The following is a 15,064-nucleotide window of genomic DNA, read 5'->3' on the forward strand; positions in this document are numbered from 1 at the left end:
CTTTTGAGCCTAACTTTTGCGTCCTCTGGGATCACTGTATAAGACAGTCACGGAATCACAGAATCGTTTAGGTTGGAAGGGACCTCTGGAGATCATCTAGTCCAACCTCCCTGCTCAAGCGGGGACCTCTAGAGCATATCGCCCAGGATCACATCCAGACGGGTTTTGAATGTCTCCAGGGAAGGAGACTCCACCACCTCCTTGGGCAATCTGTTCCAATGCTCTGTCACCCTCACAGTGAAGAAGTTTTTTCTCAGGTTTAGGTAGAACTTCCTGTGGTTCAGTTTGTGCCCGTTGCCTCTTGTCCTGTTGCTGGGCACCACGGAGAAGAGGCTGGCCTCATCCTCTTGACACTCCCCCTTCAGATACTTGTACACGTTGATGAGGTCACCTCTCAATCTTCTCTTCTCCAGGCTGAACAGGCCCAGCTCTTGCAGTCTTTCTTCCTAGGAGAGGTGCTCCAGCCCTCTAATCATCTTGGTAGCCCTCCACTGGACTCTCTCCAGTAGTGCCATGTCACCTGGACACAGTAGTCCAGGTGAGGCCTCCCCAGGGCTGAGTAGAGGGGCAGGATCACCTTCCTTGACCTGCTGGCAACGCTCTGCCTAATGCACCCCAGGAGACCATTGGCCTTCTTGGCCACAAGGCCACACTGCTGGCTCATGTTTAACTTGTTGTCTACCAGCACTCCCAGGTCCTTCTCTGCAGAGCTACTTTCCAGTAGGTCAACCCCCAGCCTGTACTGGTGCATGGGATTATTTCTGCCTAGGTGCGGGACCTTGCACTTGCCTTTGTTGAACTTCGTGAGGTTCCTCTCCGCCCAGCTCTCCAGCCTGTCCAGGTCCCTCTGAACGGCAGCACAGTCTTCTGGTGTGTCAGCCTCTCCCCCCAGTTTAGTATCATCAGCAAACTTGCTGAGGGTGCACTCTGTCCCTTCCTCCAGGTCATTGATGAATATATTGAACAAGAGTGGACCCAGGACTGACCCCTGGGGGACACCACTAGCCACAGGCCTCCAACTTGACTCTGCGCCATTCACCACAACCCTCTGAGCTCGGCCATCCAGCCAGTTCTCAATCCACCTCACCGTCCACTCATCTAGCCCACACTTCCTGAGCTTACCTAGGAGGATGTGATGGGAGACAGTGTCAAAAGCCTTGCTGAAGTCCAGGTAGACAACATCCACTGCTCTCCCCTCGTGTACCTCAGTCCATATATAGGACTGTGGTAAAGATCTGCTCCGTGACTGGAAAAGTGTCTGGCTGAATCCAGTCCTCAGCCATGATCTAGTCACGTATGTATGCTGCAGCAATGACTCCTCCTAGATTTGGGCAGTACAAATACAGGCTCCAGTGTCCAAATGTGTTGAATATTTTCAGAATCAAGCCCTAATTGCTGTGGCCAAGTAATTATCTTGAATCTAACTGTGGCAGATAGTATTAATATTTAAGAGTTCCTATCTCATTCATTCTCTGCAGCCTTGGGCTGGGAACAGGTATTAAGGCAGTCCGTGCCCTTTAGGGGCTTCAGCAATTAATTTAAACCGACATCAACAATGAATATATTGTTTATATTTTCTGTTAGGTATGCAGTGGAGAGAAAAAACCAATATGTTTCTCTTTCCTGGCATATGCGTGCACACTGGGGTTTCCACACCTGAAGAATGCAGTCTTTTGGTATATAGGAAGTGTTAGGAGCTACCACAGGGGGAATTTAATCCACTTCTTCCTTTGTTATGTGGAGAGGAATTGTAATTAGTCATTTGAGCCCAGACCACTACTGCTACTTTTTTTTTCCTTCCTTTTCCTTGTGCTGTGATAAACAGGTGGCCATTTCTTTGGTTTGATGCCATAAATGGACCAATTGAATGAATGCCCTTTGAGGGCAAGGGCTATATCTACATATCTCTGCTTGCAAAGCAATTGGAATAATCAGATTGTGAGCTGAGCTTGTAAATATTGCTGAATCAAACCAGGTGCTGTCACAGCTACAGCTCTTCCAGGTGGGTTGGAGCATTTTTCAGATTCCATTTTGTTTAGCGTTCTCTTGTGAGTGAAAGAAGGGGAAAGACATTTGTCTGAAGTATGCTAAGAACAAGTAGTTTTTTATTGGCTTCTGTGTCACTACACCTGAGCCCTTCAAAGTGCTTCAAGTAATTTGATTACATATTTGTTGCTACAGTTCGATGTTCTTGCCTGCTCCTGAGTTATTTACCTATTGTACAAATGTGAATATTTGCATTACAGCCAACTGCTATGTGTCTCACTGACATGCATCACAGAGAACATGACTTAGATGCACTTATTCTCCTTTTATCATTACATGTATTATGCGTAGCTAGGTACATAGTATCAGGTTCTAGTGCCATCTCATGTATGTTTAGTTGCAAGAGTGGGAAATGAAGCAGCTTTCTTTTTGCCTGCTCCTGGGAGCATATCAGCAATGGCCCTCCCCCAGCATATTGTCTGACATACAGGTGATGTGATTTCTGTTTTATTGCAAATCACTGTGGGGTCCTTCAGGATCATATTTCAAATAAAAAAAAAACAATGTAGTCACCTGGCTGCAAACTGTGTTGCACTTGAAGAAATGGGGATTGGAAGCACCTTTGCAAACTCAGCTGGAACATTCTGCTGAGCTTCTAGGGTGAAGGAGATTTATTTTCTTCATGATGTAGCTCTGTGGCTTGTTGAAAATATTAGAGTATTGACATATTCTATCTAGAAAAACTTGCTTCATATTTGTAAAGTGCTGTCTGTTTAATAAGTTAATGTAGTTGCAGGTTGTAGAAATCTCTTTAGCAGCCAGCTCAGTGACAATGAGATGCAACCTAAGATGCAGAGATTTGGGGAGTGGGGGGAAAACATGTTCAGAGGTATCTGGTGAGTGAGCTGGTGGCAGAGCTGAGAATTAGTCAAGACCCTTGGTTACAGATTCTGGCAGTCCCTCCCGTAGGCACTTTTCTACTGTCTGGATATATACTGTTACTGTGATCAAGATACTTAAAGTTGCTTTGGTTTTGTTGGGTTTTTTCTCCTTTGTTGTAGTTTCTCTTTGTCAGCAGCTGCATCAAATTTCAAACTTTCAGTTTCTAGGAAAAGCATCCCAGATGGGAAATATGGATGCCATGCCAGAAAACAGATATTGTTTATTGTAAAGTTTAACCCTTGAAGTGCTAGTGATGAACAAATTTCTGCCTTCTAACATCTTCAGTTTCTTCTATATTAATTTCTCTCCTTTTTCTTACAGTAATGCCATCAATCCTTCTTGGCTGAATTCCTGACTTCTCTTCCATTCTTGCTCACATTCTGCTAGGTGTGAGTAAGCTTTCTCTAGGTTTCCTCTTACTTTCCCTGTAACTGTCGTTAAAACTCCACGCAGCAGAGCAGGCTGTAGCAACTCCATTGTTAGTAGTGTCATACATTGGACTGTTGTAGATAGCATACTCAGAGCTTTGTTTCTGTAAGCTTCTGTACGTGCCTGATCACACCAGTGTTTCAAGACTGCCTAAGTTAATCTGAAGTTGCATTTCAGCAGCTCAAATTGCTGCATATCCTCCACCTCGAGATTTGTTCCTTACAAATAAGCAGAATATTCTGCATTTCCAAGTGCATTGATTGAAGTTACCAACTCTTGCCCTTTTTTCTACTTGTACTCTCTTCTTCCTCGCTGTAATTGTATTATAAACTGAGAACTTAGCATGTTTATCCAAAGCACCAAACATTGACTCAGTAGCATAGGCAAGAATAGATCATTTGCTTGCAGCAAAAATGGCTGTATGTGTATATTAGAAGACAGGAGTATAATGTTTGCACCCTAAGACTCTGAAGGGAGTACTCTAGATGCTCTATATGACATATAAAAACATTCCTGTATGATTTCTCTGTAAAAAATGTTCCTGTATAGTTTCCCAGTTTTATTGCTCAGTGTTTTTTGGAACCCATCAGATGTGGAGGTGACCTCAAAGGCTGTTGAAGAAAATGTATTTTTCATATACTTGCTCTCTGCCTTTGCAGCTCTGCTCTTCATTGCAAGCTGAAGGTCTGGCAAACACGTGATGGAAAGGGAATCAGAGATGTTCTAATGTGATATTTTCAGTTGTTATTTTTTCCTCTTAAAATTCTATTTACAAATTCCTCTTGCTTTTAATTATTTGTTTCCATCTGAAAATGATACAAAGTCAGCCTGGAGGGGGACCAATTGACAAGCCTTGTTTTTAAGTATTTGTAACTAATCCTTTGCATTTTTCCAGAACTTATACCTGGAGGATTTCAAAACATCTTATAAGTAACAGTTGATCCCCCTTAAACTTGCAAAATAGGTGCTTGCTTTAGAATTTGTGCGACTGGGGTAGAATGAACTTAGTAGGTGATTGAAGTGTAAAGCATAAATGGGAATAAAACCCTGAATTCTCTTATGGTCTTTTCATCTAACTATAAAATGGAGTTCATTTTCAAAAGAATGGGAGGTGGAGAACAAATACAATAGTTAGTTTTTGAACAAACACTGATGCAACATTGGAATATGTTGTCTAGGGATATACTATGCTCAACTTTAACAAAGATAATGCTCTTATAAAGGCAATGATATAAACATGATCCATTCATGCTTAACTGTAGTGATGTAGAAAGCTCACGAGTGCTTCGTTAATACCAAATCTTATTTTTATCTCTTTCTATGAAATCAGACCTTTTTGCTCCATTTCTGCAATTGCTGGATTCTGTAGAAGCACTGACATACCAGACAAAATAGATTTACTTGCAGTTTTTTTCTTTTTACTTTCCTGTGACCAATGTCTTTCCCATGCATAGGCATTGCTTTTTTTATTGTTAAAGAAGCAATGCCTGACTCTGTAGTTTAGAGCAAATGTGATGTTGAGCTGAAAGCAGTCTCACCCTCTTTACTGTATATGAAAGGTGAAAGTGCATCTGTCCCCAAATAATAACGCTTAGTAAAGACTAAGGGTTCAGAAGGATTCTTTTTTAAGAATTTAAAAGCAAAACTGTTAAATAACTTAAAAAAAAAAAAAAAAACTTCTAGAAGAAACTTTGTGGTTAATTTCAAACCATTGTGGCTTTTTCCCCCCTCTCCTCTCCCTCTCTGCCCCCTATCATTACAGTAAAGAAAACTACATTAATTTCTGAAATCTTATCCATTTGCCAAATATAAGGAAGGATTTTGAGGAGGAGTAACACTCACTGTTCTTTACAACTGAAAATTACCCCTCTAGCAAAGATAACCAAGTCATGCTCTTCTTCAGCTGATTCCTTTGCCTTCTGATTTCTTACTGATCAAATCTATCTAAAATAGAACAGTAGCAATTGCACCTGGACATACTTGTGGTGATTTTGGCTTTGCAGCGGTCATTGCTTACATGTGTGTCATGCTTCCTTATCCCAATATAAAATACAAATGTTTATTTATAAGTAGATTGGAGGGGGGGAAGGGAGAGTGAAACAGTGACACTCCTGGCAAGAAAAAGAATTTTTGATCACAGAGCCATACAATATTAATAAAGATAGCATAAAACGTGTTTGTTTTGGGTGTGGGGGGCAGCTGCTGTATTTTCACCTGCTCCTCTTAACAGCACTACTGTTATTTAAGGTTAGGGCCCCAGGGTCTGAATTTACCAGGGTAAGGTAGAATAACTCTCCAGAAATCCAAGGACCGTGGTGAACGCAGTCAAGGGGGAGTTACGCTCCCTCTTTCGCGACTGCATGGCCCGATTCTGGCTTCACGTGCACTGATTTGTGCTCTGAACTTTGCTCCAGCAAGTGCTGACAGCCACAGTATGCTCTCTCGGTAAAACGTGGCCCTTTTAGTAGAAGATTATTCACTGTGTTTTCTTCTTGCTCACGCAAGACAAGGTAGGGTGACTGTTTTCGTACCTAGCAGATTTTTTATTAAAAAAAAAAACCAAAAAGACAAAAAACAAAAAACCCCACCCCCACAACCGTGCGAGCAGCACTGGGAGGCGGCTCTCGGCGGTGTCCGCCCCGCAGGCGGCAGGGGCGAGGGACGGCCGCGCGCGGGCAGCAGGCGCGGGAGAGCTGCGCACCTGCCCCCCGCCCCGGCGGCAGAGCCCGCCCCGCGCCGCCCTAATTGGCTGCGGGGGAGGGGCGGCTCATTAGGGATGCGGGCGCGCGCAGCAGCTCGCTAGTCGGCGGGCGGCGGCGGGCCGGAGCGCCGCGCAGCTGCCCTGCCCGCCCTCGCCGCGGCGAGCACCTCCCCGTATTTTGGGGGGGGGGGGGGAGGGAGGGGAGAAAGGAGGAGAATTTCCCGGTTTGGGCTGCAGCCGGAGCAACCGAAAGGAGATTTACATCCCCTTCTCCTTCCCCCGGCCGGAGGGGGAAGACCGGGAGCTGTGGGGACAGCATGGGCGAAGGGAGAAGCTGCCCCCTGCGCCAGAGGCGGCGGCTGCTGTTGCTGCTGGGGCTCTGCAGCTGGACAGCTGCCCTCCGAGGTAAGCGGGCGCCCGCCGTCCTCCCGGACTGCCCCAGGCGCGCGCCCTCCGAGCGCAAGGGAGCCGCGGAGCCCGCCTGTTGGCCGCGCGCTGCCTGCAAGTTTGCAGCGGGAGCCGTGGGCTCGGAGCGATCCCACAGGTTGCTCCGCGAGCTAACGGCCGCCGGGTGCCCGCGCGCCCTCCGCGCCTCTGGGGAGGAAAACCCTTCCCTCAGGTGCCCGAGATGAGGGGTCGGGAGGGTCTGTCCTACCTTCCCTATCGGCCTGCCTGCTTGGGCTCTGCGTGAGTACGTTAAAAGAAGGGATATCTGAGAACGCAGCTGGAAAAAAACCAGCCATGGGGAGAAGGGATGGGAGTCGGTGGAAAACATGCTTTGCTGCAGGATATCGTGTCTAGGAGTTAATTTGGGATAAGGCGATGGAAAGGACAAGCACAGAGGGAGCATTGCAGTGGGAACTGTGGCTCTGCCAGGAGCTCGAATCCTTAGAGCCGAGACAATTCACCACAAGGCTGCTAGCCTAATAGGCGGGGAGAGCTCTAGGCTGTTAAGAGCAGAAGCATCCTTGGGAATCCAGCATGAACACGAATCCTTTAGATAGCGTCTTTAAGAAATACCCATAATAATCTTCATTATTAGTTGAGTTGCCCCAAAATGATGGGATTTGGGAGTTTAAGTGACCTCTTCTGGCAGTGAGATTCTAACTAACTCAAACAGCACAAGCATCTGAGGTGGATATGCATACGTACGTGCATTCATGTGTTTTTTCTATATGCATGTAGGTGAATGCTTAGAGCCATATATTTTATGTTGAACTTTTTCCTGCTAAATCACTTAAGTGAAATAATACCTTCGGAGAAAATAGCCAAAGGATGTCAACAACTGCTCATCGCCTGGCATCCCTCACACCTTGGCTGATGTACCTGGACTTCTCAAAGTATTAAGAGCGTGTCTGGGAAGTAGGGGGCAGGAGGGGCAGTACAGTATTGTATTATCCTTTTTGGAGGATGGTATCTGCTGTTGATAACTCCTGAATTCTGTGTTTGTAATCTAGAATGGTATGCTCATTAAGAATGGTTTATTTTTCCAGATCATAGTAATTTCTCAGTCAGGCTTTGTAGATTCTGAAAGATTCCCCTTAGCGTCTGCTACCTCAGCACTAGCCCCTCTGTGAAGGTCTCTCTTTGCATGCCTGTTATGTCTGTGCTGCCAGTTTTTTTTTCCTTTGTACTTTATTGGTTTTAGTCTTTGTGTAGGAATTCATCGGTCCTTTGAAAAAATAATTATGCTTCATGAAGAAGTGAACTAAATGAGAACAGAGTGAAATCCAATATATGTAATATTACATGTATTCCATATGTAATATATGTTTTTTACTACTTCTTCCATCAAAATATATCAGTGACTGCAAAGAAGTGTGTGCATTTAAATCAGTAGTGCAAGGTATTTACTGCCTTTGTCTTACACATTTGAACTCTATGACAGTTCTTGCATTGTGTTAAATAAGATCAGGCCCTATGAACATTAGAAATTTCACACCATGAAATTCATGTGCAGCAGGGCAACTCTTCTGTTGCTGTTAAGTAACATGTTTCAATGACTTAATTAAAATTTACCATACAGGTCGTTCCGGGTTCTTGACAGGAGTAGAGTTGTTTTGGGGCATTATTATGAGGAATAACAGCATATTTTTAGACTCAGTTGCATGGCTGTAGTCTCTTAGTTGTGATACTGCATTTTGTTTACTTGTAGCTTTAGTTGAAGCAGTTAACCTCAGTTGCCAACCCATTGAGCTATAAGATTATGGTTTATGAAGTTGTCTAAGAGCTACCTCTGAAAGCAGCTGTACTCCAGGTTTCTATTCTGAGTAGAATTTAAAGAAAAATGAAAGGATTGTGAATAACCTTCACGTTACATTTTAAATCAATTGGAATGAATATATGGATATAGTTTTGGATTTCTGTCTTACAGTAAACATTGCATAGGCATAATAATTTGAAAATAAGAAAGTCACTAATATTTATCATCTTATGTATAGAAACTATAATTTTGAGTTGCATGTGTCTTAATAAAGATGTCTATTAAATATGAATATTAGTAATATTCTGTGTCCTGATATTAAAGCATACAGCTATATGTTGTGTGATACTTCTAGATGTGAGTATATTTTGTTCTAAATAAGCATCATGTAGGGATTTTCCTTTTCCTGTTCCGATAGTACCTATGCATTTACAGTACTGTGTGGTAGCCACTGTGTATTGCTACTGATTTTATTATGATAAAATGCTCCGCTAAGCCACCTAATGGAATACAGATGGGTCTGTGAACAACAAGCTGTTCAAGAGAATATCTTCTTTCAGTCTGAAAATTTTTGTTTGTTTCTTTGTTTGTTAACATAAAAAAAAACACTGAAAATATACAGTGCAGAAAACCGCATATTTAAAGCGTTATTGTGTTTCTAGGAACCAGGAAGACAGATTAGTTCCTGGACAACAGAGCTCTTGAAGAAATAACACTGGATTTTAAAAAGATAAAAGTAGCTAATTCTATTGATACAGGAATAAATCTTGTGGTGAAGATAGGATGGATATGCAAGTTATTTGAGTCCTAGTGGTACCTTTTGCCTTGCGTTTAGCGCTGCCCTTGCACAAATTAGTTGAGCCTCTATTTATTTCATTATAAATTGGTTCATTTGTGTATCTGAGTTCTATCCCTATTTGCAAAGTATTTCACTGGCAATACCTTAGAGCTGTGTAAGAGCTATCACTGATGTTTTGAGGAGTACTGCTGATCTGCTGTGGCCAGCTCTGTTTCTGTGTGTACACTGAGTTAATGGAGTGGGTTTTTTAGGTGTCCTGATGTTTTACATTGGAAAGGGAGTATATTATTTCTATTGTTTTGTTAGATTGTCTCAAAATCTATTTCTCTGTTCCTGATACCCTGCTGAGAGTAAAGCTGTTGGATTATTTGTAAAAGCATTCAACAGTTTACTATTTGAAATTGAAGGAAAAATATTTCTGACTTGCCAAACCTATTTGAATACACACAGTGTCAGCATATTGATTTATTTGATCTTAAAGTATATATGTCATCAACATACTGGCTAGGCGTAGACTTGAAATATTTTTAACAAGTGATACAGGAGTAAATAAAAGCTAAGGAAAGACATGAATTATACTTATGGTTCTCTTCTGTAATTTTATTTAAGTCACTCCATTCAGATGTGTGTTTTTATTTTGCTAGGACAAGGCATTCATTAAAAGAACAAGCCATGTGCTTTGTTTTGAATTATCTGTCTGCTCACCATGCGGTATGTTGGTGCCTTACGTGTGTTTCTCAGTTAATGTTTATATTATTTAACTTAATAATTGCTCAGAAAATAAACTTTCCGGTGAGTTTGCTTAATAGGTTATCATTCCTCTCAAATCTTAAGAATGATACAAGCTTGGTTTGCTTGTGGTATGGCATTGCTTTTGTTTTCATAGATGGAGAAATTAAGATTTAGAAAGAGGACAATTAACTTATCTAAAGCCTCAGAAAACACTTGCAGACTCAGTGTTTCAAAACTGGGTGCACAGATGCACAGATTTTGGGACAGATAGAGCATCTATGTATGGTGGGGTTTTTTTTGTTTTTTTTTTTTTAGTCATTATCTAGTTTTTGTAGACCTGAAATTTTTGTTCCTCTGTTACCATCTTTGTAATGGTAACATAGTTTGTGAAATAATTCAAAGAAAGTGCGAGTGGGAAGGTCTGAACGTTTCTACTGAGTATAAGACTGACTTTGGACATGAATATACTCTAATTTTGTCTGTTATAGAACACTAATCCTAAAGTGATTCTTTCAGTTTGCACTCTAATAATACTTAAGTATATTACAGTTTCGCACAGAGAGTGCACTTTGGATTTCTGGCATACTGCAGATCAGGATGGCAGTAAGTTTGCCTTGTATTACTCATCCAAAATCAAAGAGCTATACATGTGATCCTGTCAAGGAACTGCGATGTGCACAGCCTCTGTCATAAGCTTTCTTTATAATGCATGCATTTCTGAAAATATTTCACTTCTGGAATGACAGGGTAATTGTGCCTTTAATGTAGTGTATTGCAGGAATGTTTTTTCTTGGCTTATTCTTCATGTGCATGTTCTTCTTCATATGTTTGCTTGAGATGTATAATTCCTGTCTTTTCAGATGTAGGGAGCAATGCATGAGCTCTATGGGGGTGAAATGTGCTTTCTGTGCAATGAAAGAAAATGTCCATCCCCACACAGTAAGAGGACTTGATATTGAGATGAATTTTCACCAGTGCAGATAGAATCTAATCTGAGAATACTTTCACAGTGAATTACAGAAAGCAAACGCAAATAGTATGATATATGCTGAGACGGAAAATTACTTATGGTGCAAACGATCCTTCAGGGTCCCTTTTCTGTATTTTTAGTCCTGCTTTCTGGAGAAAGGTGGAGTCTGAGGAAAAAGAGCAGAATTTTAACACCAGAGGCTGCTATTTCAGTTGCTTTAGATATTGCTGTTGTTGCAGCAGAGCAGATGGTCAGATTCATTTGTATAAAATGGAAATGTGTTTCATTTTCTATTTCTACTTTTAAAGAACTTTAATTGTCAAGTTGTATCGTGTCCTTACTTTATAGCATGATTTTTTTTTAAGTATGCAATTTTTTGCACTCCATTGTATCTCATTAGAAGTCAATAAACCACATTTTAGAGCATCTTGCAAGTAGATACTGAAAATTGCTAACGCTATGTGCAAGTTTAAGTAATATCCTTGTAATTTACCGGCACAGTTTCAACCAATGTCTGTTTTCATTGCTCCCTCCCACACCTTTTTTGTGGTCTTTTTTAGCACAATCCAAAAATCTTGTTGATAAAGAAGTTGCCATTGAATTTACTCAGCTATTGGCTTGCTTTTGCATTACTGAGGAGGATGAGTATCAAATTAATTTAATTACACAAGGTATTTTTTGTGCACTACTGTGTCTGTTTTGAGGTAGGACATTAGAAATTAACATGGCACCTCAGACAATCAGAACACGTACATCTCAGAATATATATGTGAGATTATATGCACACATCATAAACACAATTTCAGTATACTGTTATTCTAGTCCCTTTATATTTCACTTGCTTAAAAAAAATGCTTTAACATATATGTTTAAAAGTCCTGCTGTGAATGTTCCAATGTTTCTCATTGGAAACTTCTGCTTAATGTGCAGTGGAAAGGGGGAAAAAAAAGAAGCAGTCAATGACCTTAATTTCTAGATAACAATGTTCTGAGGAGCCTTTAAAAGTCACAAACCTATTGCTTGCAAATGAATGGAGCAGCCTCCTGGGACTGGACAGTTTTAGTCTGTTGGAATGGGAAATGGGACATCCTAATGGTTTGGCTGCAGCTAAGTTAACTATCTGAGGGGGAGCTGGTCTGTGAGAACAGTGGCTCAGTTGAGATACCAAGTATGTGTTCTATGAGTCTACTGTTTCACAGGAAAACATGTTTTAGTAGAGGCCGTACCTTAAGCAGGCATGCAAGGCAACTTTGCAAGGTAGCGATGGCAGGAAGCTGTTGCATCCACTCTGTGAATGCAGCAGACCGGTTTTCTGTACAGTCTGTACTGCATATGTTCAGTAATTCCCAATTCTATAACTGTAGGCAAATCATGCGCTTACCTTGTCGTGTCTAGGGACTTAGATATTAAAGCTTATTGAATGTAATCTAGAAGTAAAAAGTGTAATCAAAATGAATGAGGTAGGAAATAGTGTATCTGGGTTTTTTGTTTTTTCTTATCAATGCCTATTTTAAAGAAACAACAATAGGAACACTTTTTAAAAACTGCTTTTGACTTTTCTACCTGTTTAAGATTGGCAAATCTTTCCAGTGGTTGAGAATCAGAGAACTGCTTTTTGCCTTTACGCTGAATGTGAAATTAAAATAATATTTAACATGCTTCAATGTCTAACTTGTGTTGATTATCAATTTAAAGAAACTTATCCCAGTTTATTAGTTTTATCTCTAGAATAGTCAAACAAAATATTTTGATTTTTTTTCCACGTGCATTACTGTGCTCTTTGACTTACTACACAGGAAAAACTGAAATGTCACGCATGTTGCTTATTTGTAAATCATTAAAGGAAATGTAATATTACCTTTCTTCTAGAGGGATATGCCTATTTTTTTTCTCAGTAGGAAATGCTTTTGAGGATCTAAAACTTTTCTTCTATAAGCACTCCTGCATATGTAATTGATTTACTTGAATCTTGGCAGAGAATAAACACAAAAAGAGCAAACATGGAGATTTCTTATAAATTGTCAACTATTATTCACAAAATTGCTTCTATACTTACAGCATTCCTAATAATAAATTGCATTACAGAAAAACAAATTGGCCCCAATAATTGAATTCAACCTTTTATATAAAGCAATATCTGATTTGCAGTTATACAGATGTGTCTGTGACTTTTATGGTGATAAATGCTTCATGATAGCTATGTTCTAGGCAAGATTTAAAACCGCTGAAGATCTGCGGTGAGCCATTACCCTCTGAAATATTAATTTTAGCTTCCAATTCAGGAGGTATTTGTTGTTGATGACATATTGTGAGGTATTTACTGCTGCTGACATATATAATGCAAGTTTTGAGTTGGAGTTTTTTGGTTTTGTATCTTTTACCTTGGCTGTATAGAACATGGACTGTCTGCGTAGAGTAAAACATTAATGTTGGGTAGCAGTTAACAACCCTTTGCCTGTCAAAAGCTATGTACTGTAAATCAATAATGAATGTAGCGGACACACTGGAAGACACTAGGTGGTGCATATATTTAACACATGTCATTCCTCTTTAGCACTATGTTCTAACTGAAAGCGTCCACATAACATTCTGAATGTTTAAGGCACATTATGTAGTTCTCAGATTTAAGTAATCTTTAAAAAATATAGGTACATTAAAATAGCTTTCTAATTCTGAAGTTTAATTATTTTTCCTGGATAATTGCACATTTTTAAAGGCTTTGTGAGCTTCCCTCTCGGCAAATGGTCGGCAATTTCCTTTTTGTAAGAGAAGGGGGGAAAGTAGCTGACAAATACTCTAGCCGGGGGCAGGGGGAGGGGAATCTTATTTACCATTGATTAAACTATAGTAATTTGTTAGAATCAATGGGTCAAATCTATAGATCCAAGTCACTGGAATGGAGTCACAGCTGCTGGCCATTTGTATTATTTTACTATCTGCTGTGTCCATACCAAATTATGTTAGGCTGGGTTTTTTTGGGACCTGTAATCAGCTGGTAATAATTTATGATACTAGGCCTGGCATATATTCTTTATTTCTGAGAGAATGCAAGCATCTCAATATTTATTGCAAAGGGCTATGCAGAAAATAATTTTGTATCATGAAAAGTTTCCAGGTCTCAAAATTTAATTTTGATTAGGAGAACTGTGAAATTAGCATTTTGAAAGGTTTTGTGGATAAAATACCAGGAAACTGCATTTTGCTAGAACAATCACTAATCTTGTAGCAAGGACCTCTGCTTAGACTTGAAGGGATCTATGTGTAAGTTTCTTCTTTGGTCACTCTATCTGTCATTTGCGTCCAAGTCCAAGAAACATTGCTATAAAATGTTTTGTTGCTGGAGCATGGTGATTTCTTAGGGGAGAAAGCAAGAGGGATTGCTTAAATTTTTGAGGCTGGAAATGTGCCAGCCTGACTAAGAGCAGAAGGTTGACTGTGGATGTAACCTTACGTTATTTAACCCTCTATTATAGGGAAGACATGCTTATTCATGTATTTTCTTGTTCTATTCATGTATTCTTTCTTGTCCTGCTTCTTAGGCTTTTCTTAAAGGGAAAGCAAATGCTAATCTAATTTCTAATAAATAATGGTAGTAAGTTAAAAATGGAAACAGATTAGTCTTTTTCTAGTTGTCGTTTGGTAACCTAGTTTATAGTTTTACTACTCATGAGGAACTTGCTGAATGCACAGAGACATTCCATTAACACCAGCTTCGCTACAGTAACAGCAAAACTCCTTGTACTCCCACCGTAATATTAAAAATGTAGGACTTATTTTGCATCAAATGAGCTAACAAAATAAAAAATGAATTTAAGGTATTTAATCTGTCAGCATCAATGAATCTAAGAGGATTATCATTCCATTACTGCTATAAGATTTTTTCCAAAGATAACTTTGCTACTTGACTTTCTTATTTCTGTGAAGATTGGTACAGATCTAATTTAGACTACAATTTAAATTGCTCTGTTTAGATTGAGTCTAGGAGTTAGTAGTATGATACCTTGCTTTTGTTGTGCTTTGTAAGTTTGCTTTAATCACTTGAATACAAGCTCCAATTTTTGCATCTTTAATTCTTTATAAAGATTGCCTCATGTTTTCTGTTTTCAGTTACAGTAAACAAGACTGTAAGAGTTTGAAAACTGTATTTTAACAAACTACATGCCAACCTCTCTTTTCCTCCTTTCTGAGGAATTAGGGAGGGGTTGGAATGGTGAAAATAAAAATTGGCATTACCTTTATGATGGATGTCCTCCTACTCCAGTTAAAGAAAAGCAACATTCCTGTTGACTTACCCTAGTATAA

The 15,064-nt window shown here is 40.1% G+C and overlaps 1 protein-coding gene across 7 annotated transcripts in view; it reads left to right on the plus strand.

Moving 5' to 3' along the window:
• UNC5D (unc-5 netrin receptor D) overlaps positions 1-15,064 on the plus strand; it is a 183,396-nt gene that overhangs the window by 8,364 nt on the left and 159,968 nt on the right. For 3 of the 7 annotated variants that reach the window (XR_011136455.1, XM_068920603.1, XM_068920610.1), the window contains exon 1: positions 6,136-6,463. The exons of 2 other annotated variants lie outside the window; for them this stretch is intronic. Coding sequence is in view for 3 of the 5 variants with exons in the window: in XM_068920603.1 (XP_068776704.1) it covers positions 6,376-6,463 (88 nt within the window). In the remaining 2 variants the exon portion in view is untranslated. Of the gene's footprint in view, positions 1-6,024; positions 6,464-15,064 lie in introns of those variants that run through there. 2 more of the 7 variants (XM_068920604.1, XM_068920608.1) reach the window with 2 other exon arrangements.

This window comes from Struthio camelus, chromosome 27, assembly GCF_040807025.1.
Source record: "Struthio camelus isolate bStrCam1 chromosome 27, bStrCam1.hap1, whole genome shotgun sequence".
NCBI classification, from domain to species: Eukaryota; Metazoa; Chordata; class Aves; order Struthioniformes; family Struthionidae; genus Struthio; species Struthio camelus.